General features: G+C 44.3%; 4 protein-coding genes across 4 annotated transcripts in view; 3 read left to right on the plus strand and 1 right to left on the minus strand.

The window, feature by feature from the left end:
- sacm1lb (SAC1 like phosphatidylinositide phosphatase b) overlaps nt 1-12,465 on the plus strand; it is a 14,809-nt gene extending 2,344 nt beyond the window's left edge. Inside the window, exons 2-22 of the mRNA XM_058376033.1 lie at nt 571-668; nt 961-1,035; nt 1,150-1,277; nt 1,386-1,535; nt 1,629-1,688; nt 2,048-2,081; nt 2,191-2,292; nt 2,368-2,453; nt 2,537-2,623; nt 2,708-2,776; nt 2,864-2,943; nt 3,034-3,132; nt 3,205-3,343; nt 3,496-3,565; nt 3,807-3,879; nt 3,988-4,081; nt 4,170-4,262; nt 4,350-4,407; nt 4,523-8,817; nt 12,178-12,248; nt 12,417-12,465. Coding sequence (XP_058232016.1) covers nt 571-668; nt 961-1,035; nt 1,150-1,277; nt 1,386-1,535; nt 1,629-1,688; nt 2,048-2,081; nt 2,191-2,292; nt 2,368-2,453; nt 2,537-2,623; nt 2,708-2,776; nt 2,864-2,943; nt 3,034-3,132; nt 3,205-3,343; nt 3,496-3,565; nt 3,807-3,879; nt 3,988-4,081; nt 4,170-4,262; nt 4,350-4,407; nt 4,523-4,659 — 1,732 coding nt within the window. The 3' untranslated portion in view covers nt 4,660-8,817; nt 12,178-12,248; nt 12,417-12,465. The remainder of the gene's footprint in view (nt 1-570; nt 669-960; nt 1,036-1,149; nt 1,278-1,385; nt 1,536-1,628; nt 1,689-2,047; nt 2,082-2,190; nt 2,293-2,367; nt 2,454-2,536; nt 2,624-2,707; nt 2,777-2,863; nt 2,944-3,033; nt 3,133-3,204; nt 3,344-3,495; nt 3,566-3,806; nt 3,880-3,987; nt 4,082-4,169; nt 4,263-4,349; nt 4,408-4,522; nt 8,818-12,177; nt 12,249-12,416) is intronic.
- Nucleotides 4,805-13,910, plus strand: elp6 (elongator acetyltransferase complex subunit 6). Its single transcript, XM_058375866.1, has 6 exons — nt 4,805-4,970; nt 12,178-12,248; nt 12,417-12,541; nt 12,719-12,917; nt 13,418-13,573; nt 13,788-13,910. The coding sequence occupies exons 1-6, from the start codon at nt 4,805-4,807 to the stop codon at nt 13,908-13,910; spliced, it is 840 nt and encodes a 279-aa protein (XP_058231849.1).
- A 784-nt stretch (nt 13,911-14,694) lies between these two features.
- Nucleotides 14,695-25,588, plus strand: part of scap (SREBF chaperone) — a 29,107-nt gene continuing 18,213 nt past the window's right edge. Inside the window, exons 1-2 of the mRNA XM_058376032.1 lie at nt 14,695-14,881; nt 20,669-20,877. Coding sequence (XP_058232015.1) covers nt 20,753-20,877 — 125 coding nt within the window. The 5' untranslated portion in view covers nt 14,695-14,881; nt 20,669-20,752. The remainder of the gene's footprint in view (nt 14,882-20,668; nt 20,878-25,588) is intronic.
- The window catches only part of LOC131344081 (uncharacterized), a 95,182-nt gene continuing 87,343 nt past the window's right edge, over nt 17,750-25,588 (minus strand). The window contains exon 9 of the transcript XR_009203280.1: nt 17,750-18,296. The gene's annotated coding sequence lies outside the window, so the exon portion shown is untranslated. The remainder of the gene's footprint in view (nt 18,297-25,588) is intronic.

The following is a 25,588-nucleotide window of genomic DNA, read 5'->3' on the forward strand; positions in this document are numbered from 1 at the left end:
CCGTAGGTTACTTCTCGAGGACTTTAGGTGCATTATTCAGAGATGAAGGAAAATCCCACACTTTCCTGAGTCATATTTAGTCTGATTATATGATCAGGATTGTGATGTTTGGTGAGAAATTGTTGGATGTAGTTGTGTTGATGTCACATGAGGATGTTGTTATTGTTCTAGTTATCGTTATGTTTGGTGAAGTGATAATGAGGCGAAACAGGAGAAAAAAAACATTCCTCAACCTTAAAATGAAGGAATAAATAAAAGGTTTCGGAGAAATGCTCCTGAAAATGAAAACTTGGTTATCAGGTTGGACTCAAAATCCCAGAATGCAATGCAGTTATATATGATCAGAGTTTGGAACCTCTTGAGATGATTCCAGCATCTCTTTTTGTCAACAGGTAGCTGAACAGCATTGTGGGTAATGTAGGTTCAAGGTGGATTTGTTCAATAGACTTGACCATTACATGAGCATCGTGGCTTCAGGATAAAACTGACACGTCTGCGTTTGTGGTAAAAGTGATATAATGCTTTTTAACGTACTCATCCTTTTAACTGTCTTTCTTTTTCCCCCTGTAGGCACACGACACCTGAGAAGTTCTACATCGAGGCGTGTGACGATGGCGCTAACGAAGTCCTGGCTATTGACCGAGTATCTACAGAGATGACGCTGATAGGTAGGAGACAAAGAACACCGCGGAGAAGTGATGTTTTAGTCAGTTTGTCTTTGCTACACTGACAGGAACTAAGCCTATCAGTCACTGTGAAGGAGGCGTGGCCTCTGTGTCAGTCATAGTGAAGGAGCTGTGGCTCCACCCCTTTAAATCTGACTAATCTGTTTATTTTTAAAATTGTTGTCATTATAACTGGGTGTACAATGGTGTTCCAGCAGGGGGAGCTGTTATGATAATAATAATAATAATAATAATTCCAGGACACACTTTATTATTTTTTATGACTGTTCTGCAGGGATGAAGGACATCCCGCCTTCGGCAGTGACCCGCCCGATATGTGGCATCATGGGAACGATACGGTTGGTAGCAGGTCAGGAGCGAAGTTCACTCTCTCCTCTGAAAAGCTAACGCTATATGGAGGCTAGTTTTCAGCAAGCATGATTTATTCAGCGTAAGTGAGTCGAATGTGATCCTGTTGCTTTAGGCATGTACCTCATCGTCATCACCAAGAAGAGGAAGGTGGGGGATCTGCTGGGACACGCCGTGTGGAAGGCCGTGGAGTTCGACGTGATCTCGTATAAGAAGACGGTGCTGCACCTCACAGACACACAGGTGTGGAGACCAGTTCTCTCAGAGCTTCGGCTCGGCCTCTGTGCATCTGTTTTATTGAAACTTTTTTAAGTTTCTGTAATGTTTGTTTTTGTTTTGTTGTTTATTTAGATGCAGGACAACAAGACCTTCCTCGCTATGATCAACAACGTCCTGAACACAGACGGCTTCTACTTCGCTACCGACTACGACCTCACACACACCCTGCAGCGCCTCGCTAACACCAGCCCCGAGTTTCAGGAGATGAGTCTGCTGGAGAGGGTGAGACAGACAGACAGACAGACAGATAGGAGGGTGTGTGTGAGAGTGTGATTTTGTTGTGTAAACACTCATTGTGTATTTTGTTGTGTGCAGGCAGATCAGAGGTTTGTGTGGAACGGCTACTTGTTAAGAGACTTCAGTACACAGCCGGAGGTATAAAACATACAGCTGCTCAACACTCTATATATATATATATATGGGATCAGACGCATGGGTGAACAGATAGAACAGATGGGAACAGACAGACATGTAGGTAAACAGATGAGACAGGTGAGCAGGCATGGATCAGACAGATAGACATGTGGACAGATTGGACAGACTGACAGGTGTTCAGATCAGACAGGTTGGATGGATCGGACAGATCGGCTAGACAAAGGGGGAAACAGATGAACAGCTTGATTGATGGATCACAGACAGACAGATCAGACAGCCCTGTAATTAGATTGCATTAAAAACTGCACGGAGAGCAACTTGCTGTTTCAGTCGATTTCACTCTGTGGTTTGTTTTGCAGCTGCACAGATTCGCCTGTCCTGTGATCCACGGCTGTATCCTTACACATCTACACTCTGAACACCGTCACTCTTCTCTCCATTGTCATTGTCGTTGCCTGAAACGTTCTCTTTTATGCCTCCTTAACCCTGCGTGTTCTCTCAGTCATTGCTATGAAGTCCTGCTGCATCAACGGGAAGGTCTTCGACTGGAACCTCATCTCCAGGAGGAGCTGCTTCCGCGCCGGCGTTCGCTACTACGTCCGAGGTGCTTGCTTTAACCCCTTCGTCCTCACACTATAGCGTCTAGCGTCGCGGTCTGCTAATTGGTCTGTCTTTTCAGGGATCGACTCCGAGGGTCACGCGGCAAACTTTGTGGAGACGGAGCAGATCGTCCAGTACAGCGGCGCCAAGGCTTCCTTCATACAAGTGAGTCGGAGAACCAAGATCTGACCGATCCTGAGTTCATTAGGAGGTTGTACGGATTGTCTAATCTTTATCCGTTCTCTCAGACACGTGGATCCATTCCATTCTACTGGTCCCAGCGTCCAAACCTCAAATACAAACCCAAACCACAGATCAGCAAGAGCGGCAATCACGTGAGCTCTTCCACGTTATAGTTATAGAATCAGTATAAGAGTGTATGTGTATGTGTATAAGACAGTGTCTTCTCTTGCTCGCAGCTGGATGGGTTTCAGAGACATTTCGACTCGCAGATCATAACCTACGGCCGACAGGTCATCTTAAATCTGGTGTGTACTTCAGTGTTTTCTTTCATCTGTAATTTGATGTGCTTCTTGAACAGGTTTTTAAAAAATTTTCACACGTGTCACACATAGATTAATCAGAAAGGTTCTGAGAAACCTCTGGAGCTCGCCTTCGCCAAGATGGTGGAGAGTCTCGGTAACGGCATGATCAAGTGAGTAACTCGTATTTAAGGGATTTATTTATTTAAAAAACGCTAACGTTACTCACTCATTCGTGTGTTTTTGTTGGTTACCTCCTACAGGTACGTGGCCTTTGACTTCCATAAGGAGTGCAGTAGGATGAGGTGGCACCGTCTGCAGATCCTGGTGGACACGGTGGCCGAGCAGCAGGACGAGTTCGGGTACGGTTGGTAGCAGTGATGTACAGATGAACACGCAGGTCAGTGTGAGCTCATCGTTTACTCTCTTAACAGCTTCTTCCTAGTTGACGTAGACGGAACGGTCCAGTTGCAGCAGGAGGGGACGTTTCGTAGCAACTGTATGGATTGTCTGGACCGTACCAATGTGGTTCAGAGTCTCCTGGCCAGACGATCGCTTCAGTCTCAGTTGCAGGTGAGAGCACACACTTCAAAAATGTTGCTGTTATATTAACCTGTTCAGCTTCAGTGGGGGAACAACAACTCTGCTTTATATAACTGAAGTGTGTTGTTCCTAACCTACATAATCACGATGTTGATTCTGTGTGGTCGTGTCTTTGGCTGTAGAGAATGGGCGTCCTGCACGTGGGTCAGAGAATTGAGGACCAGGCTGATTTTGAAAAGATTTACAAGAACAGTGAGAGAATTCCAAATAATGTTTATTAAATACACCAATGTCTACAACATGCTCTTCTTCTCCTCATTTTTTTCCTTACATTGATGTTCTCTGACTCTTTACCCCTCTCTCTCTCCCTCTCCCTACCTTCTCCCTCTTTCTCACTCTCTCTCTCTCTGTCTCTCTCCCTTTTCCTCTTTTCCTCTTTCTATTCCCCCCCCACTCTCTCCCCCACTCTTGTCTCTCTCTTTCTCATGTGTAGCATGGGCCGATAATGCTAATGCTTGTGCTAAGCAGTACGCCGGTACAGGAGCACTGAAGACAGATTTTACACGGTGAGCATTCTCACACACACACACACACACACACACACACACACTAGCAACACCTAGCACCTTGCAGGTGTTCACCTAGTTTATATACAAGTGTGTGTGTGTCTTCAGGACAGGGAAGAGGACGCAGTGGGGGCTGGTGATGGACGGCTGGAACTCAATGATCAGATATTACAAGAACAACTTCTCTGATGGATTCAGACAGGTGAGGTTCAGACTACACACACACACACACACACACACACTCAAAATTGCCATTGTTTCTTTCTTACTTTCATATCTCTCTGGTGCAGGACTCCATCGATCTGTTTTTAGGAAACTACGCAGTGGATGAAGCGGACCTGAGCACTAATCTCCATGAAGCCAAAGACTGGAAGTTCCTTACTGTAAGAAACGCACACCCACCCACACTCTCGCTGTGTCTGTGAGGTTTAGTGTGTCTCTAATCAGCGTGTTTGTGTTTTGTCCTTCAGCTGCCGATTATCATGGTGGTAGCGTTCTCCATGTGCATTATCTGCCTCCTCATGGCCGGTATGTTCGACTTTTTATCCATTTATTAAAATAATCCACACCCCCTGACCAATTCAAGAGTGTTTTAGTCGTTTAGATCGATGTGTGTTGATGTGGCTGATCCTCCGGTCTGCAGGTGAGACATGGACGGAGACGTTGGCGTATGTGTTGTTCTGGGGAATAGCGAGCGTGGTCACGGCCGGCGTGATCCTCTTCAACGGCCGAGACTTCGTGGACGCTCCCAAGTTGGTCCAAAAGGAGAAGATGGACTGAGAGTGCGTGTGTGGAAAGCAGCTGGGTCCCGTTGACTCTTCATCCTCGTCCTCATCCCCGTCTTTGTCCTCGGGACTTTCCTTCTCTCGTCTGCACCGTGACTGGAGTCTGTACTGAACGTCGTCATCATCGCCATTCTGTCACGATGGAAGAGGCACGGAGGAGGAGGAGGAGAGAGGAGGAGAAGAAGAAGAGCAGAGGCCAGGCGGGGCCAAATGGGTGGGTGTCGGCAGGATGGACTTGTAGCCACGCCCACTCGCTGCTCTCCACACTGCAGTCTCATCTCAGAGGAACAAGCCCAGACCGAAGGGGTGCTGTTCTTCATCTCAGAGCTACACTTGAGAAACCACATCCTTCACTGTCACACACACGCACACACACACACACACACACACACACCATAATGTAGCTTGTATTTTAGTATTGACTGAACCAATAATGAGGTTTTTATCCTAAAACCTGTTTCCGGGCACTTAAGCGGCAAGTTCAGGGCGGGCGATGCGACAATATTTGATGATTTATCGTGATATATCGCGGATATCGTCTGTATTTTTAGACACTAAACCCCACTGCATGTGTCATGAGCGATTTAAACCAATCACAGATTCTGTAAACAAGTGGGTTTTTTTTTTGTAAGCACTGAAATGAAAAATATTTGACATGATTCTGTGATTCTATGTATCGTGATTTATATATTGTGCGTCTGAAAAAGAGTGACCCAATCATATTTATTGCCGTGTCGCCCGCCTCTGTGCCAAAATTGTTGATATGTTTGTTTCAGTTGCCATGACGATCTGTCGATTCAGATTTACGTCGCCTGTTAAATCTGTGTTAAAGCAGTGGTTCGGCCAAAAGTGAACCGTACGTGTATCTCCACGTGAACACAATGTAGCCGAAATCTCGTTTTTTGTGTGCGAACGTTTGCGTCTTTAGTTTTGCGCTGGAGCTACGAGGCTAACAAAGTGAAAAAGTAACAAAAGCTCAGACCTGCCAACCTTCACACATTTTGCCTAGGAGCTGCCAAATCTGTACACTCAAAAACACACCTTTTTTGTTTCCTGCCAATGAAAATGACACACAAAACAATAGAAATGATTGACAGGTATTAAGCCACGCCTCCTTTCTCTCGTCTCACTTTAGTGATCTTTCAGTTGTTGTATGTTTAACTTAGCTAACATTAGACAATAAGTTAAATACACTATATTGCCAAAAGTATTGGGACACCCCTCCAAATCATTGCATTCAGGTGTTGGACTCGGGCCCCTTAGTTCCAGTGAAAGGAACTCTTAATGCTTCAGCTTCACACCAAGACATTTTGGACAATTTCATGCTTTGTGGTAACAGTTTGGGGATGACCCCTTCCAAGGTCTATAAAGACATGGATGAGAGAGTTTGGTGTGGAGGAACTTGACTGACCTGCACAGAGTCCTGACCTCAACCCCATAGAACACCTTTGGGATGAATTAGAGTGGAGACTGTGAGCCAGGCCACCTTGTCCAACATCAGCGGCTGACCTCACAAATGACCACGTTTCTAGAGGAATGGTCAAAAATTCCCATAAACACACTCCTAAACCTTGTGGAAAGCCTTCCCAGAAGAGTTGAAGCTGTTATAGCTGTAAACTCCATATTACATTCATGTGCATGTAAAGGCAGACATCCCAAAACTTTTGGCCTGGCTCACAGTCTCCACTCTAATTCATGGGAGCATGAAACTGTCCAAAATGTCTTGGTATGAAGCTGAAGCATTAAGAGTTCCTTTCACTGGAACTAAGGGGCCGAGCCCAACCCCTGAATTCAATTAATTGGAGGGTTGTCCCAATACTTTTGGCAATATGTTGTATATTTATTAGTGATGCACCACATTTTAAAAATGAGCCCATTATGGTCAAAACAAAACTAAATGTTTTTCATCCAGAAGTGAAGATTGAAAATTTTGAATGAATTAAAAAAATTAAACAGGCCTACATCGAGGTGTCACTCTTCACCTTTACTGCTAAAATAATTTTTAATTAAAACGTGTCACATTTACACCGTTTCAGACGCGGACAACTTCACCTGTCACAACTGAGGACGTGAATTTTATATAGAAAAGGATTCCAATCGGAAAACAGGTCACTTTGGTCATCTTTATCAGCAGAATTACGCATTGTTTCGTCTCACGGTTGCCGAGTGTGACCGCTTAGAGCTAGCACGTTAGCGTTGTTCACACCGCGTAACACTTAGTACAGAAATGTTCACCAAAGTCCGAACCTGAAGCTGCGTGAGCATCAGAATCACGTCACGTTTAACTTTAAACACTAAAAAAAACAAATTGTACTTTTCATTTTTGGCCTTTAAAGCTTTAATAATAATACCACCTGAGTGACCGCTAGCATAACCGGTACCTTTTAAAAAAACTGCTACCTGAACCTCAGCAGCAACCACTCACTTTTAGTCACGTTAGCTTGCTAACCTGCTAATTTAGCTAGCTTGAAAGTTACTGGCTGCTGGAATGCTGTATATATTTTTATTTTTATGTCTTCTATTTTGCCGTGCCATGAAGGCTAATGTTTAAAACCAGGACTTGGAGCGCCGCTAGCTGTGTTCTAAGCGTCTATAAGGCTAATAATGTTAGTAGAGACTGGAATATACGAATGGGGTAATGGGTTTATGTCTTATTTAAAGTGTGCCTTTTTTCTTTTTGACCTGATTTTATTACTTTTGGTCAACTTTTTGTTTGTTTTTGTTTTTCCTGTCTGTTGTATGTCGTCCAGCACCATCACGATCTGCTAAAAGCTAGAGGTGTGCAGATATGAAATGTTTGTCATGAGAAATTAGCCAAAACTACATCGTATACTGTATTTTGATGACATTTTTTCAATATGGTTGAAGTTCCGTCAGCGGGTTAAACTTTTAAAGTGTAATTTTAGTCTTAGGAAGTATTTTCGTGGAAAATAACCAGCACATCTGAGGTAAATGTCGACGTTTTCGACAATTTTGTCTCATTTCCATGATCACCGTGCCTTCACAATGTCCGTGTAAGTGCTTTGTGCTAGCTGAGACGCTTCAGGCTGTGAGCATTAGTGCTATTTATTTCCATTATGTTTATTTTTCTCTCCACAGAACTCTTTATTTGTGATCTGAATTAGATTAGGCTTTATCCTGGAGCAGTTTCCTCACAAATGAAATATTTCCATATATGGTCCATATGAAATATTGTGTAACGGAAAAGTGGCCCATGCCTAGTGAAGACATTTTATCTCACATAATGTAATGAAGTGGGAACAAGTTTTATTTGTTGTTAATTATGTTTTTGCTGCATTTTAACTCCTTGTAAATTCCAAGTTGAATGGATCGCCTGCCTTAAAACCCCAGGAGACAGAAGCGTAGGTGAATATAGCGCCGTCTTGCATCTGCCTTACCACAGAATGTAATAGCAACAGCGGTTAGTATTGTTATGAAATTGATCACGTCTATGTCTTTTTTTTTGTTTAGTAGTCTCTTTGATCTGATCTTCTGGACTTACAGATCGATCTACATGACTGAAAAGTCTGGGGCAAATCCTCCGGTCAGCTTGTTTTGATGCTCACACATTTCACTTTGTCTAATGCATTGTGTATGTTCAATTAAAGGGGCGCTAGGATTAAATCTGATCTCTGGTGTCTCTCTTTAGTCTCTTTCAGACTACATAGTTTAACAATATTCACTGAGGCCAAGTGTTTATAAAATTAACTTCAACTCAACACCTGACGATCAGCTCAGTGCTGTCAGTGAGTTGCAGTTCCTGAAATGGCCTGCAGATGGTGGTGGTGTGCAGCAGCTATGGAAAATGTTAACGCGCAAGGAGAGAAAGAAGAAGAAGCTTCTCGTGTGTGCTTAGTGAAAATTTGACAGAACTTTGTTTTTATTTATTTATTTGTTGCTGTATTTACAGGCTGGATTTTTTTTTTTATAGTTCACATGCAGACAGGTACAGAACCATTTATGGACATCATTTACATTTAGGTGTGTTTTTTCTATCGCTAAGATTGAGCCTAATTCTGTGCTCTGTGTGTGAGAGATTAGAGAGAGAGAGAGAGAGAGAGAGAGAGAGAGAGAGAGAGAGAGAGAGAGAGAGAGAGAGATGTTTGCAGAGCTGAACAGCATTCTCAACACCAGCCCTGATGACGTCACACAGGTAGAGTAACTCCTGGGGTTCACCTTTATTGTGGATATGATAATACGAAGTAATTCTTCTAATCATAATGGAGTGTGTGTGTGTATAGAGGGGATTTATCCTGCTGTCAGACAGGAAGGCAGATGCGTCCTTCCTCATCCATCACTACCTCAGCTTTTATCTGAAGGGTAAAGAATGGAGCAATAAAATAATAATCTTTAAAAATAAAAAGAATAAGTAATAAATGTTTCTGATGTGTGTGTGTGTGTATGTATGGGCTGTGTTCAGTTGTAGTGTGTGTGTGTATGTATGGGCTGTGTTCAGTTGTAGTGTGTGTGTGTATGTATGGGCTGTGTTCAGTTGTAGTGTGTGTGTGTATGGGCTGTGTTCAGTTGTAGTGTGTGTGTGTGTGTGTGTGTATGGGCTGTGTTCAGTTGTAGTGTGTGTGTGTGTGTATGGGCTGTGTTCAGTTGTAGTGTGTGTGTGTGTGTGTGTGTGTGTATGGGCTGTGTTCAGTTGTAGTGTGTGTGTGTGTGTGTTTGTGTGTGTATGGGCTGTGTTCAGTTGTAGTGTGTGTGTGTGTGTGGGCTGTGTTCAGTTGTAGTGTGTGTGTGTGTGTGGGCTGTGTTCAGTTGTAGTGTGTGTGTGGGCTGTGTGTGTGTGTGTATGGGCTGTGTTCAGTTGTAGTGTGTGTGTGTGTGTGGGCTGTGTTCAGTTGTTGTGTGTGTGTGGGCTGTGTTCAGCTGTAGTGTGTGTGTGTGTGTGTGTGTGGGCTGTGTTCAGTTGTAGTGTGTGTGTGTGTGTGGGCTGTGTTCAGTTGTTGTGTGTGTGTGGGCTGTGTTCAGCTGTAGTGTGTGTGTGTGTATGGGCTGTGTTCAGTTGTAGTGTGTGTGTGTGTGTGTATGGGCTGTGTTCAGTTGTAGTGTGTGTGTGTGTGTGTGTGTGTGTGTATGGGCTGTGTTCAGTTGTAGTGTGTGTGTGTGTGTATGGGCTGTGTTCAGTTGTAGTGTGTGTGTGTGTGTGTGGGCTGTGTTCAGTTGTAGTGTGTGTGTGTGTGTGTGGGCTGTGTTCAGTTGTAGTGTGTGTGTGTGTGTGTGGGCTGTGTTCAGTTGTAGTGTGTGTGTGTGTGTGGGCTGTGTTCAGTTGTAGTGTGTGTGTGTGTGTATGGGCTGTGTTCAGTTGTAGTGTGTGTGTGTGTGTGTATGGGCTGTGTTCAGTTGTAGTGTGTGTGTGTGTATGGGCTGTGTTCAGTTGTAGTGTGTGTGTGTGTGTGTATGGGCTGTGTTCAGTTGTAGTGTGTGTGTGTGTATGGGCTGTGTTCAGTTGTAGTGTGTGTGTGTGTGTGGGCTGTGTTCAGTTGTAGTGTGTGTGTGTGTGTGTATGGGCTGTGTTCAGTTGTAGTGTGTGTGTGTGTATGGGCTGTGTTCAGTTGTAGTGTGTGTGTGTGTGTATGGGCTGTGTTCAGTTGTAGTGTGTGTGTGTGTGTATGGGCTGTGTTCAGTTGTAGTGTGTGTGTGTGTGTGTGTGTATGGGCTGTGTTCAGTTGTAGTGTGTGTGTGTGTGTGTGTATGGGCTGTGTTCAGTTGTAGTGTGTGTGTGTGTGTGTGTATGGGCTGTGTTCAGTTGTAGTGTGTGTGTGTGTGTGTGTATGGGTTGTGTTCAGTTGTAGTGTGTGTGTGTGTGTGGGCTGTGTTCAGTTGTAGTGTGTGTGTGTGTGTGTATGGGCTGTGTTCAGTTGTAGTGTGTGTGTGTGTATGGGCTGTGTTCAGTTGTAGTGTGTGTGTGTGTGTGTGGGCTGTGTTCAGTTGTAGTGTGTGTGTGTGTGTGGGCTGTGTTCAGTTGTAGTGTGTGTGTGTGTGTATGGGCTGTGTTCAGTTGTAGTGTGTGTGTGTATGGGCTGTGTTCAGTTGTAGTGTGTGTGTGTGTGTGTATGGGCTGTGTTCAGTTGTAGTGTGTGTGTGTGTGTGTGTGTGTATGGGCTGTGTTCAGTTGTAGTGTGTGTGTGTGTGTATGGGCTGTGTTCAGTTGTAGTGTGTGTGTGTGTGTGTGGGCTGTGTTCAGTTGTAGTGTGTTTGTGTGTGTATGGGTTGTGTTCAGTTGTAGTGTGTGTGTGTGTGGGTGGGCTGTGTTCAGTTGTAGTGTGTGTGTGTGTGTGTGTATGGGTTGTGTTCAGTTGTAGTGTGTGTGTGTGTGTGGGCTGTGTTCAGTTGTAGTGTGTGTGTGTGTGTGTATGGGCTGTGTTCAGTTGTAGTGTGTGTGTGTGTATGGGCTGTGTTCAGTTGTAGTGTGTGTGTGTGTGTGTGTGGGCTGTGTTCAGTTGTAGTGTGTGTGTGTGTGTGTGTATGGGCTGTGTTCAGTTGTAGTGTGTGTGTGTGTATGGGCTGTGTTCAGTTGTAGTGTGTGTGTGTGTATGGGCTGTGTTCAGTTGTAGTGTGTGTGTGTGTATGGGCTGTGTTCAGTTGTAGTGTGTGTGTGTGTGTATGGGCTGTGTTCAGTTGTAGTGTGTGTGTGTGTGTATGGGCTGTGTTCAGTTGTAGTGTGTGTGTGTGTGTGTATGGGCTGTGTTCAGTTGTAGTGTGTGTGTGTGTGTATGGGCTGTGTTCAGTTGTAGTGTGTGTGTGTGTGTATGGGCTGTGTTCAGTTGTAGTGTGTGTGTGTGTATGGGCTGTGTTCAGTTGTAGTGTGTGTGTGTGTGTGTGTGTGTGTGTGTGTATGGGCTGTGTTCAGTTGTAGTGTGTGTGTGTGTGTATGGGCTGTGTTCAGTTGTAGTGTGTGTGTGTGTGTGTATGGGCTGTGTTCAGTTGTAGTGTGTGTGTGTGTGTGTATGGGCTGTGTTCAGTTGTAGTGTGTGTGTGTGTGTGTATGGGCTGTGTTCAGTTGTAGTGTGTGTGTGTGTGTGTATGGGCTGTGTTCAGTTTTAGTGTGTGTGTTTGTGTGTGTATGGGCTGTGTTCAGTTGTAGTGTGTGTGTGTGTATGGGCTGTGTTCAGTTGTAGTGTGTGTGTGTGTGTGTATGGGCTGTGTTCAGTTTTAGTGTGTGTGTGTGTGTGTATGGGCTGTGTTCAGTTGTAGTGTGTGTGTGTGTGTATGGGCTGTGTTCAGTTTTAGTGTGTGTGTGTGTGTGTATGGGCTGTGTTCAGTTGTAGTGTGTGTGTGTGTGTGTATGGGCTGTGTTCAGTTGTAGTGTGTGTGTGTGTGTATGGGCTGTGTTCAGTTGTTGTGTGTGTATAGTGTCATTTTGTTTACATGGTGTGTTATTGTGGGAGTGTAGTGTGTTCTTTGTGATGTGTGTTTGTGATGTTGTGTTGTGTGTGTAATCTTTTATTGACATGAGTCACATTGTTGTGTTGTTGTTGTTGTTGTTGTTGTTGTTGTTGTGTAGCTGGCTGTAGAGTGTGTTTCGTGGGCCTGGTGCAGTCGTTCAGTCACTACAGTGCTGTGGCTCAGAGGCTGGTGAGTCCAGGCTTCATTTTATTCACTGCTTTATTATAATCTCACTGATCTTTCAGATGTTCACATGCAAAACATCATACACTGTTTCTACTGCAGAGGAGTAAAGAGCTTCATGTACAGAATTATTAATTATTATTGCTGAAATTTGTGTGTGTGTGTGTGTTACAGGGAGTAAATCTGGTGCAGGCGAGAGAGAAAGGTCAGCTGGTGTTTGTAGAAGCTCTGAAGACCTCGGCTGCTGTGATGCTCAATGAGAGCAGTGATGAAGCTGCACAGCTGTTTGATTACCTCAGGTCTCTCTTTCTCTCTCTCTCTCTCTCTCTCTCTCTCTCTCTTTCTCACACACACACACTACAACTGAACACAGCTCATACACACACACACACACACACACACATTTAGAGTGAAGTTATTCTAACTGCTTGTGTTTTAATGACCCTGCTCTGCTCTGCTCTGTCTGGCGTGTTCAGGTCCCCGGTCCCGGAACTCAGAGCTCTGTTTGAGTTTGTGAGTGTGTCTCTGAGGCAGCGCGAGGCAGAGGCAGACTCCAGCTCCACCCCGGTGCTGATTGTGGATGATCTGAGTGTGTTGTTGAGTTTGGGCGTCAGTGTCGGAGCTGTGCTTGACTTCACACACTACTGTCAGGCCTCCATCTGCTCTCGTCTGCAGGTGTGTGCTCTTTACACACACACACACACAACCTGGGGCTAGCAGCTCACGTGAAACTTCCGTTTACACACACATATATTAGGCAGCATGTCCTCATTTAGTTCTCAAAGTTGATGTTAGAAGCAGGAAAAATGGACAAGTGTAAGGATTTGAGCGAGTTTGATGAAGGGCCAAATTGTGATGTCTAGACCACTGGATCAGAACATCTCTAAAACTGCAGCTCTTGTGGGGTGTTCCCGGTCTGCAGTGGTCAGTATCTATCAAAAGTGTCCTTTAAGTCCTATAATTTGCAAGGTGGGGCCCATGGAGGCAACTTACAGGACTTGAAGGATCTGCTGCTAACATCTTGGTGCCAGATCCCACAGCACACCTTCAGGGATCTAGTGGAGTCCATGCCTCGACGGGTCAGGGCTGTTTTATCAGCAAAAGGGGGACGAACACAATATTAGGCAGGTGGTCATAATGCCTGATCAGTGTATATGCGTGTGTGTGGTGTGCAGGGCTCTGTTGTAACTCTGGTGCGATGTGATGATGAGGAGAATGAAGATGAAGATGAGAGCTCCAGCTGTCTCCTGCAGGCTTTGAGTCATCAGTGCATTCTGTCTCTGCGTGTTGAAGGGCTTCAGACAGGTTACTGCAGGGACATCCACGGCCAGGTACACACACACACACACACACACACACATCACATCTACAGTTAAGTCTGGATTGTGATTGGTCAGATTGTGTTGATTAATTTTCTCTAACAGCAGTTTGTATCATTTCTATAGCAACAGCAGCTCATTCACAGTGATTTGTATGGTGTAAATAAACAGAGTAAAACATTCCTAACTCCATCACACCCTGGTGAACGTGTGATATGTTTTTCAGGTGGAGATTTGGTGGAGAGGAAGCGGAGAGAGTGTGCAGAGCCAGAGGAAGATCTTTCACTACAAGGTCCATGATAAAGGAGCGTCCTTCTTTGCACCAGGAACCTCGAGTGCTGTGCTTTAACCTGAAGACATGATGATGATGATGATGATGATGATGATGATGTGGACTCATTGTGTTACTTGAACTCTGATTTCTCTCAAATGTATTTAAGTTTTTCATGTAAATATATTTGCCTAACATTGTGTCCCAGTTTTCAGAGATATTCAATGGAACTTTTTTCCTGAAAACAAATCTCTGTTGAAACCTTTTAGAGTTAATTAATCTTTACTGAATTAAAATAATTAAAATGATCCGATTCACTGGCACGTGACCTGACACTTTTTTACTGAATCGGATCGCTTTAGTACGATCCGATTCTGAGTCGAATCATCCGATTCAATGAAAAGCGAATTTTCACCAAGTAATCAGTTGCTTCTTTTCATAGAATGTGAATCTGTTGAATCCTTTTTGAATAAATTAATCTTTACTGAATTAAAATAATAAGCCAGTGCTTAAGTAAAATGATCTGATTTACTGACACGTGACCTGACACTTTTTATTGAATCGTATCACTTGGCTCAGCACTTTAGTACAAGTCGATTCTGAATGATCCGATTCACTGAAAAGCGAATTTTCACCAAGAACTCAGTTTCTTTTTTTGCATTGAATGTGAATCTGTTGAATCTCTTTTGAGGTAATTAATCTTTGCTGAATTCAAATAAGAGCCAGTGCTTACGTAAAATGATCTGATTCACTGACTTTTTTACTTTTAGAGTCGATTCTGAGTTGAACGATCCGATTCTGATTCTGTGGCCACAAGATGGCGTAGTTTGTGTGTGTGTTCGCGGGTTGAAGTTGAGGGTTCATGTTGTGCGCACACACACACACACACACACACACAGAGAGCTAACATGAATCTGTCAAAATAGTGCATACACACACACACACACACACACACGACTCTGCTTTAATACCCTGTATTAGAACTGTAAAAACAGCAGCGCAGACCGTGAAATAAATCGCTTATAAAGGAAGAAGAGAATCTTTTCGGGGTAAGTTTGCCTTCGCTGCATTTAATTGCTCAGACGTTTGGTGACATTTTTGTTGCCTAAGCGCCCTTGTAGGCTGGACAGCATGAGTGCTAGCTAAAGCTGGCTATGCTAAACCTCTAAGCCTCGATTCAACCGATTTATTGCGGGTTTCTCATAAAGAGACAGTTTATTAGCAGATAAACTAATGTTACTTCACAAAACTGTGAGTTTTAAAACCACGGAAAGAATCGAGTGCGCGTTTTACACAAAGCGAAGTGTTCCTTAGCCCTTTTAGCTGGCTAGTGTTTCTCTGCTAGCTTAGCTTAGTAGCTAATACCATGGGAACGGATTTGTAATGAATGAATATTGATTCTCTTTAAAAAAAAATTTCATCTTAAAATCAGAAACTATTTATAAGACCTTATGTTAAATTATATATATATATATTATTCCTGAGGTAAAATGATCTCAGAATGGCTAAAAATCTGCGAATATTTAATGAAAAGTCACTTAATTTGCAACGCACAGTCTTAGCAATGCCTTTTATATTCACTATTTTTAGTTTATTTTTCACTAGATTTTTATTTGTTCGCTTCTAAATGTGTGCGTTTTATTTTCATTCCTAATCTCAGATTGCTTTCTTATTGCATCAGCGACTTTATTTAACGACTAAGAAAATCTCTGAGGAGAAAAAAACAAACAAACCTCGTTGTTGTGCGTCATAAATCTGATTAACACTTAAAGATTGTGATGTAATAAAATAATTAATAATTATAACGTTTATTAAGCTCTTATGTGTTTAGCGTGTGTTATGAACTATTTATAAATGAGCGACGGGTCAGTGTTTTTATCTGTTTATAGCTGTGTGTAATATTAACCCTCAGTTTGTTGTGCCACAAATAAACGATGTGTCAGGATTCTCTGGAAACCTGAAGGTCCAGCTTCATCCCTGACTGTTCTGGCACCTGGACACTGGAGACTCCTTTCATAAGTGTTACATTAACATCTCCTTAGCTGCTGTTCTAGAACGTTGACCACATGCTGACCGGTCAGAGTGCACTGTGGTGTAAGTCAGCAGGTCAGGACTGGAGCTCAGTGTGATGGTGAGGAGGAGGAGGAGGATGTTGTGGTGGTGATGAAATGGGGGAGGATGTGGTGGTCATGAAGATGAGGAGGATGTTGTGATGAAGAAGGGATGGATGAGAACGAGGGTGGTGGTGATGAAGAGGAGGAGGAGGATGGGGATCTGTTGGTGGTTATGGTGAGGAGCAGGAGGGATGTGGTGGTGGTTTTGGTGGTGAAGAGTAAAAGGATGATGATGATGGTGTGGTGATGAAGAAGGGAAGGATGAGGATAATGGTGTGGTGGTGATGAAGAGGGACAGGATGAGGAAGTTGTGGTGGTGACGAAGAAGAGAGGAGGAGGATGATGGTGTGGTGGTGATGAAGAGGGGGAGGATGAGAACGAGGATGATGGTGTGGTGGTGATGACGAAGAGGAGGAGGATGAGGATGATGAAGGTTTGGTGGTGATGAAGAGGGTGATGATGAAAACGAGGATGATGAGGGTGTGGTGGTGATGAGGGGGAGGATGAGGATGTGGTGGTGGTTATGTTGAGGAGGAGGGTGTGATGAGGAGGAGGAGGAGGAAGATGATGAGCATGTGGAATTGGTTATGATGAGGAGGAGGGTGTGATGAGGAGGAGGAGGAGGAAGATGATGAGCATGTGGAATTGGTTATGATGAGGAGGAGGGTGTGATGGTGATGAAGACGGGACAAATGAGGATGATGAGGATGTGGTGGTGGTGAAGGGGGGAGGGGGAGAACGAGAAGGATGAAGGTGGTTATGGTAAAGACGAGGATGATGATGTGGTGGTGGTTATGGTGAGGAGGGTGTGATGTCATGGGGACGATCTCGGTGTGTGTGTGTGTGTGTGTGTGACGTGTGTTCTGAGTTGCAGCATTATTTTTTATCGAATGTCTTAAAGGGATGTTATTTTCTGTCCCTCTGATACTTTCTATCCTGAGAAAACAGCACATGGTGTAACGTTTTATTTTTCTGTTCATTTATAATATTTTTTATTATATTTTAATATTAAATAATAATATTTTATTATATATTTATTAATATTTTATTAATGTTATATTAATATTTGGGCTACAGCTATCGATTATTTTAGTAATCGAATATTCTACAGATTATTCCATCGATTAATCGAGTAACCTATTTAGTGTATTTAATTGACATTCAAAATGCAAATACAAATACACTATATTGCCAAAAGTATTCGCTCACCCATCCAAATAATCAGAATCAGGTGTTCCAATCACTTCCATGGCCACAGGTGTATAAAATCAAGCACCTAGGCATGCAGACTGTTTTTACAAACATTTGTGAAAGAATGGGTCGCTCTCAGGAGCTCAGTGAATTCCAGCGTGGAACTGTGATAGGATGCCACCTGTGCAACAAATCCAGTCGTGAAATTTCCTCGCTCCTAAATATTCCACAGTCAACTGTCAGCTGTATTATAAGAACGTGGAAGTGTTTGGGAACGACAGCAACTCAGCCACGAAGTGGTAGGCCACGTAAACTGACGGAGCGGGGTCAGCGGATGCTGAGGCGCATAGTGCGAAGAGGTCGCCAACTTTCTGCAGAGTCAATCGCTACAGACCTCCAAACTTCATGTGGCCTTCAGATGAGCTCAAGAACAGTGCGCAGAGAGCTTCATGGAATGGGTTTCCATGGCCGAGCAGCTGCATCCAAGCCATACATCACCAAGTGCAATGCAAAGCGTCGGATGCAGTGGTGTAAAGCACGCCGCCACTGGACTCTAGAGCAGTGGAGACACGTTCTCTGGAGTGACGAATCGCGCTTCTCCATCTGGCAATCTGATGGACGAGTCTGGGTTTGGCGGTTGCCAGGAGAACGGTACTTGTCTGACTGCACTGTGCCAAGTGTAAAGTTTGGTGGAGGGGGGATTATGGTGTGGGGTTGTTTTTCAGGAGCTGGGCTTGGCCCCTTAGTTCCAGTGAAAGGAACTCTGAATGCTTCAGCATACCAAGACATTTTGGACAATTCCATGCTCCCAACTTTGTGGGAACAGTTTGGAGCTGGCCCCTTCCTCTTCCAACATGACTGTGCACCAGTGACCAAAGCAAGGTCCATAAAGACATGGATGACAGAGTCTGGTGTGGATGAACTTGACTGGCCTGCACAGGGTCCTGACCTCAACCCGATAGAACACCTTTGGGATGAATTAGAGCGGAGACTGAGAGCCAGGCCTTCTCGTCCAACATCAGTGTGTGACCTCACAAATGCGCTTCTGGAAGAATGGTCAAAAATTCCCATAAACACACTCCTAAACCTTGTGGACAGCCTTCCCAGAAGAGTTGAAGCTGTTATAGCTGCAAAGGGTGGACCGACGTCATATTGAACCCTATGGATTAGGAATGGGATGTCATATGCGAGTCAAGGCAGGTGAGAGAATACTTTTGGCAATATAGTGTATATAAATAAAAAAACGGAATTACTTCAAAAGAAGGGAAAAATAGTACAACCTAAAACAAAATATTAATAATTATAATAATAATAATACCTAAACATTTGCATTTATGTTGTGCAACTTAACTTTCACATTTCAGTCTAATTACAAGCTCAAGCAGGACATAAGCCTTTACTGTCCTCCTGGAAGACTTTGTGGTTTTTGTAAGAGGCAAAAATTAGTGGACAGAAAGGAAACTTGGAACAAGAGTCCATACACATCAAATCTCTTAACACATTTTACTGTAACATGAAATTAGAGTTATTTGGAGAATAAACCCTCTTAAATGTCTCTTCTAAATCTAATCTAAATTAGGGACATCATAACTAGCCACCATACTGATTTACGATCTTAAATAGTCACTACATGTAGCCACAATCCACAGACATTTATACCAGCCTTAATTCTTAATTTCAACTAGCAATTATATTAATTTAAGCTAAGTGTGAATGTTCATATTGTTTTAAGCTAAGTGTGAAGCTTGTGTTGACTCTGTGGACTTGAAGCGGGGACTGTGTGTGAATGAGAGATTAACACGGTGAAGTTAGTCTGATATTCGGACATTAGACGGACATTCGGAAGCGGTATTTTAGGGACCGTCAATAAATATCTGTATGACTGAAATGTGGTACTGTTACTTACCTGGCTACGTGCCCCAGTTATTCTAATTTCTTCTTAAATATACATATGCCATGCGTCATTGCATGCTGCTTTCGTTCATGCGTCATGTGAATTAATTTGTTGTTATTATTATTATTATTATTATTATTATTATTATTATTATTTTATTTACAAAATCACTATTCCTTCAATACCTTCTAGGTCATGTGACCCAAAACTAGTACCAAAATAATCTAATTGGAAACCCCCATGAGGTACACCTCTCGTTATCCCAAAATATGTCTTCACTGATTTTTATTTGTCGACGGTCCCTAAGATACCGCTTTCTAATGTCCGAATATCACACTCTGTTTGTAGTTACAGTAAATGGACTAAACTAAGCTGATTTTTTTGTATTTGAATTACTCGAGGAATCGTTTCAGCCCTAATTAATATTGAATGTTAATATATTTTTTTTATTATATTATATTATATTATATTATATTATATTATATTATATTATATTATATTTTATATTTAGTAATATTTATAATATTTTTAGTAATATTTTTTCCCTTATGAAAAGTAAATCTCAGGACAACAGGAAATTATTTTGTGTACACACTTTTCCGTTTTGGCAATTAACAAAATCGTAATTTTTATTTATTTATTAGTTTGTTTGTTACGTTTTGTTTTTTTAACCCTGAGAAATGTTGAGCTTTGAATCGATGAAAAAAGAAAAGAAAAAGTGTGACAGTGTGTTTTATTTATTTTTTTGTAGGACACACACTGTAACAGTTACTGACTCACAAAAAGGAAACACACAAACATGCACAGAGTTGTGTGTTTGTGTGTGTCTGTGTGCGTTTGTGTGTGTGCCTGAGCATGTGTGTGCATGTATGTCTATGTGCTTGAGCATGTGTGTGTTTGCGTGTGTGCATGTGTGTGAGTGTATGTGTGTGTGTGCTTGAGCATGCGTGTGAGTGTATGTGTGTGTGTGCTTGAGCATGCGTGTGAGTGTATGTGTGCGTGTGAGTGTATGTGTGCGTGTGAGTGAGTGTGCTTGAGCATGTGTGTGTTTTCATGCATGCATGTGCGTGTGTGTGTGTGAGAGTGTATGTGTGAGTGTATATATATGTGTGTGTTGGAACAGGAGCACCTCAGTGTGGAATGTAGAAGGGTGTAGCTTGGGGTGGACGTGTGTTTGACTGACTGGGCTTCATTATTCTCGTCCTGCTGGAATTCTGACTGAGAGAAAGAGAGTGTTGTGAAGTTTTAGAATAAAGCAGGAGCAAACCTTTCGTGACTAGAAGAGAACTTTAGTGTCTAGTTTATTTTAGTTTATAAACCCGGGTTTGTGATGAGTGTGGTTGCCATGGTGACGACCGTACTTGCACAGCAGGCCCGTCTGATTGAGTTCCACATCCGTCCACTTTTATAACTGTTTTCTTTCTTTTTTTAATTTTTTTTTTTAATTCAATAAATAAACTTCCTCCTGAGCTCCGACATCGTCCTGAATGCACAGAGGGAGATAAAACTCAGAGATATAAAATGTTACAGGTGTATAAAAATGACTGTGTGAGGCTGTGTGTTATTGTTTTAGTGTGAGTGCTTGTGTGTATGTGTTAGTGTGTGTGTGCGCTAATGTGTGTGTTTGTGCGTGTTAGGTGCCCGGATGAACTCTGGAGCTGCCCGGTTGGAACACTCGAGCCCGATGGCTGCCAGCTGACCTTTGACCCTCGACCGCCAGGATGATGTCGGTCAGAGAGCGGCTTCGCCAGAACATCTCGGCCGCCTTCTACCGGCATGGCCTGCTCTGCGCCTCCTACCCAGTTCCCATCATCCTCTTTACCTCCGCAAGCATCCTGGCCTGCTGGTGAGTCACATGACCTCCGTGTCATCACTGTGGGCTTGATCACATCGTTTACAATGAACTTTAATGAGGCGATGGAGAAGTGGCTCGTCCAGATTTAAATAATAAATTAATAAGGTACAGGACGGGTCAGAGCGTGTGAGTTAGCTCTTCTCCACAAACTCCTCCTCCTTTTTTAGTGACTAATTTGTCTGTAGTAAAAGGCCAGACTCTCAGGCAGAGTGAAGGGAGTGTGAGAAAGTGACCCTGAGGGACGCACAGCAACACAGCCTGCTGTGACTGCCACTGACCTTAGCATAGTGCGTGGAGTCGAGGGACACTGACACTGACCGCCAGAGAGAGAGAGGGAGAAAGACGTTCTGCTTTTCACAACTCAACCTGGACGCTTGTACTGCAAATCAGTTCCTTAATAACTTCCGCTTCCTCTTTTACCCCAGCGCTTTATCAACAATCAAAAGGTTTCAGTTGTTAAAGAACGACACGTCATGCTTCTTCTAGCTGTGTATTTATTTATAGTTACTTTTAATGTGGAACACATCTCATGTACATTATAGCAGCTATAAATGTCATTCCTTCATCAGGAGAGTGAGAGAGCCTAAAGAAAAGGCCAGAGTAGTGACCAAGTCTGAGACTTCTCGAGTCCTACAGCTTTCAGCTCTGTCAGACTACAAAGCTACAAAGCACTGACGCTGGAGACATGAATACCTTCATACAGAGCACATCAGCAATCACACACCTTTTTAATCAGTGTATTAAAAGTAAAGTGTCTGGCCTCCTGGTGGTCCAGCTCCAGGATCCCGAGCTCTCATTGCTGTGGCCCGGGTTCGATTCCCAGGCAGGGAGTTAACCCGGCCACTGAAGGGTAAACTCTCAGTGCCGGTCCCAAGCCCGGGTTAAATGGGAGGGTTGCGTCATGATGGACATCCAGTGTGAAACCTGTGCCAAATCGAAACATGAGGACCAAAGGGTCCACTGTGATGACCCCAAACAAGGAGCAGCCGAAAGAACAACATTAAAAGTCAGGTGTCTGACCTGCACGTCCCTGTGAAGGAGCTGTTGCTATAGAAACAGTGAAATATTAGAGCAAGTGCTTTACCGCCGTTATAGAAAACTCATGGAGAACATTCAGTGTCCACTAAACGTTGACCTGCTGTAAAACACGTCGACGCTGAAAGCTATAAATTCTGTGTTGTTCCTGCTGGGACGGAGTCTCAGTGACACAGGAATGTGAGGACGGTGTAGCACTCTCTCTCTCTCTCTCTCTCTCTCTCTCTCTCACGGTTATGTTATGCCGTCTATTGTGCAAGAGCGGACGAGATTTCACAACTCCATTCCTCGAGTACTGACACGCCACCTTAGCACCCGAACAAACACACACTAATATACCACTGAGCTGTACACACACACACCACTGAGCTGTACACACACACACACACACACACACTAATATACCACTGAGCTGTGCACACACACACACACACACTGATACACCACTGAGCTGTACACACACACACACACACACACACACTGATACACCACTGAGCTGTGCACACACACACACACACACTGATACACCACTGAGCTGTACACACACACACACACACACACACACTGATACACCACTGAGCTGTACACACACACACACACACACTGATACACCACTGAGCTGTACACACACACACCACTGAGCTGTACACACACACACACACTGATACACCACTGAGCTGTACACACACATACACACACACACACACACACTGATACACCACTGAGCTGTACACACACACACCACTGAGCTGTACACACACACACTGATACACCACTGAACCACACACACACACTGATACACCGCTGAGCTGTACACACACACACTGATACACACACACCGCTGAGCTGTACACACACACACTGATACACACACACCGCTGAGCTGTACACACACACTGATACACCACTGAGCTGCACACACACACACACACTGATTCACCACTGAGCTGCACACACACACACACACACTGATACACCACTGAGCTGCACACACACACACACACACACTGATACACCACTGAGCTGCACACACACACACTGATACACCACTGAGCTGCACACACACACACACACACTGATACACCACTGAGCTGTACACACACACACACACACTGATACACCGCTGAGCTGCACACACACACACACTGATACACCACTGAGCTGCACACACACACACACACTGATACACCACTGAACCACACACACACACTGATACACCACTGAACCACACACACACACACACTGATACACCACTGAACCACACACACACACTGATACACCGCTGAGCTGTACACACACACACACACTGATACACCACTGAGCTGCACACACACACACACACACACACACACTGATACACCACTGAGCTGCACACACACACACACTGATACACCACTGAGCTACACACACACACACACTGATACACCACTGAGCTGCACACACACACTGATACACCACTGAGCTGCACACACACACACACACACACACACACTGATACACCACTGAGCTGCACACACACACACACACACACACACACTGATACACCACTGAGCTGCACACACACACACACACTGATACACCACTGAGCTGTACACACACACTGATACACCACTGAACCACACACACACACTGATACCCCACTGCCCCACACACACACACTGATACACCGCTGAGCTGTACACACACACACACACACACACACACACTGATACACCACTGAGCTGCACACACACACACTGATACACCACTGAGCTGCACACACACACACACACACACACAGATACACCACTGAGCTGCACACACACACACACTGATACACCACTGAGCTGCACACACACACACACACACTGATACACCACTGAGCTGCACACACACACACACACACACACACACACACACACTGATACACCACTGAGCTGCACACACACACACTGATACACCACTGAGCTGCACACACACACACTGATACACCACTGAGCTGCACACACACACACACACACACTGATACACCACTGAGCTGCACACACACACACACACTGATACACCAGTGAGCCACACACACACAGATACACCAGTGAGCTGTACACACACACACACACTGATACACCAGTGAGCTGTACACACACACACACACACACTGATACACCAGTGAGCTGTACACACACACACACACACACACACAGATACACCAGTGAGCTGTACACACACACACACACACACACACACTGATACACCAGTGAGCTGTACACACACACACACACACACACACACTGATACACCAGTGAGCTGTACACACACACACACACACACACACTGATACACCACTGAGCTGTACACACACACACACACACTGATACACCAGTGAGCTGTACACACACACACACACACACACTGATACACCAGTGAGCTGTACACACACACACACACACTGATACACCAGTGAGCTGTACACACACACACACACACTGATACACCAGTGAGCTGTACACACACACACACACACTGATACACCAGTGAGCTGTACACACACACACACACACTGATACACCAGTGAGCTGTACACACACACACACACACACACAGATACACCAGTGAGCTGTACACACACACACACACACACACACACTGATACACCAGTGAGCTGTACACACACACACACACACACACACAGATACACCAGTGAGCTGTACACACACACACACACTGATACACCAGTGAGCTGTACACACACACACACACACACTGATACACCAGTGAGCTGTACACACACACACTGATACACCAGTGAGCTGTACACACACACACACACACACACTGATACACCAGTGAGCTGTACACACACACACACACACACACACTGATACACCAGTGAGCTGTACACACACACACACACACACACACACTGATACACCAGTGAGCTGTACACACACACACACACACTGATACACCAGTGAGCTGTACACACACACACACACACACACTGATACACCAGTGAGCTGTACACACACACACACACACTGATACACCAGTGAGCTGTACACACACACACACACACTGATACACCAGTGAGCTGTACACACACACACACACACTGATACACCAGTGAGCTGTACACACACACACACACACTGATACACCAGTGAGCTGTACACACACACACACACTGATACACCAGTGAGCTGTACACACACACACACGCACTGATACACCAGTGAGCTGTACACACACACACACACACTGATACACCAGTGAGCTGTACACACACACACACACACTGATACACCAGTGAGCTGTACACACACACACACACACACACTGATACACCAGTGAGCTGTACACACACACACACACACACACTGATACACCAGTGAGCTGTACACACACACACACACACACACACTGATACACCAGTGAGCTGTACACACACACACACACACACACTGATACACCAGTGAGCTGTACACACACACACACACACACACACTGATACACCAGTGAGCTGTACACACACACACACACACACACTGATACACCAGTGAGCTGTACACACACACACACACACACACTGATACACCAGTGAGCTGTACACACACACACACACACACACTGATACACCAGTGAGCTGTACACACACACACACACACACACTGATACACCAGTGAGCTGT

The sequence above is a fragment of the Hemibagrus wyckioides genome, linkage group LG23 (assembly GCF_019097595.1).
Source record: "Hemibagrus wyckioides isolate EC202008001 linkage group LG23, SWU_Hwy_1.0, whole genome shotgun sequence".
Taxonomy (NCBI): Eukaryota; Metazoa; Chordata; class Actinopteri; order Siluriformes; family Bagridae; genus Hemibagrus; species Hemibagrus wyckioides.

What these genes read in the sequence shown, in the direction of transcription:
- elp6 (XM_058375866.1), top strand. Translation starts at nt 4,805, where the DNA reads ATGGAAGAGGCACGGAGGAGGAGGAGGAGAGAGGAGGAGAAGAAGAAG. An exon ending in CAGCTGTTTGATTACCTCAG is followed by an intron (nt 12,542 to 12,718) that starts GTCTCTCTTTCT and finishes TGGCGTGTTCAG; the next exon opens with GTCCCCGGTCCCGGAACTCA. An exon ending in CCATCTGCTCTCGTCTGCAG is followed by an intron (nt 12,918 to 13,417) that starts GTGTGTGCTCTT and finishes TGTGGTGTGCAG; the next exon opens with GGCTCTGTTGTAACTCTGGT.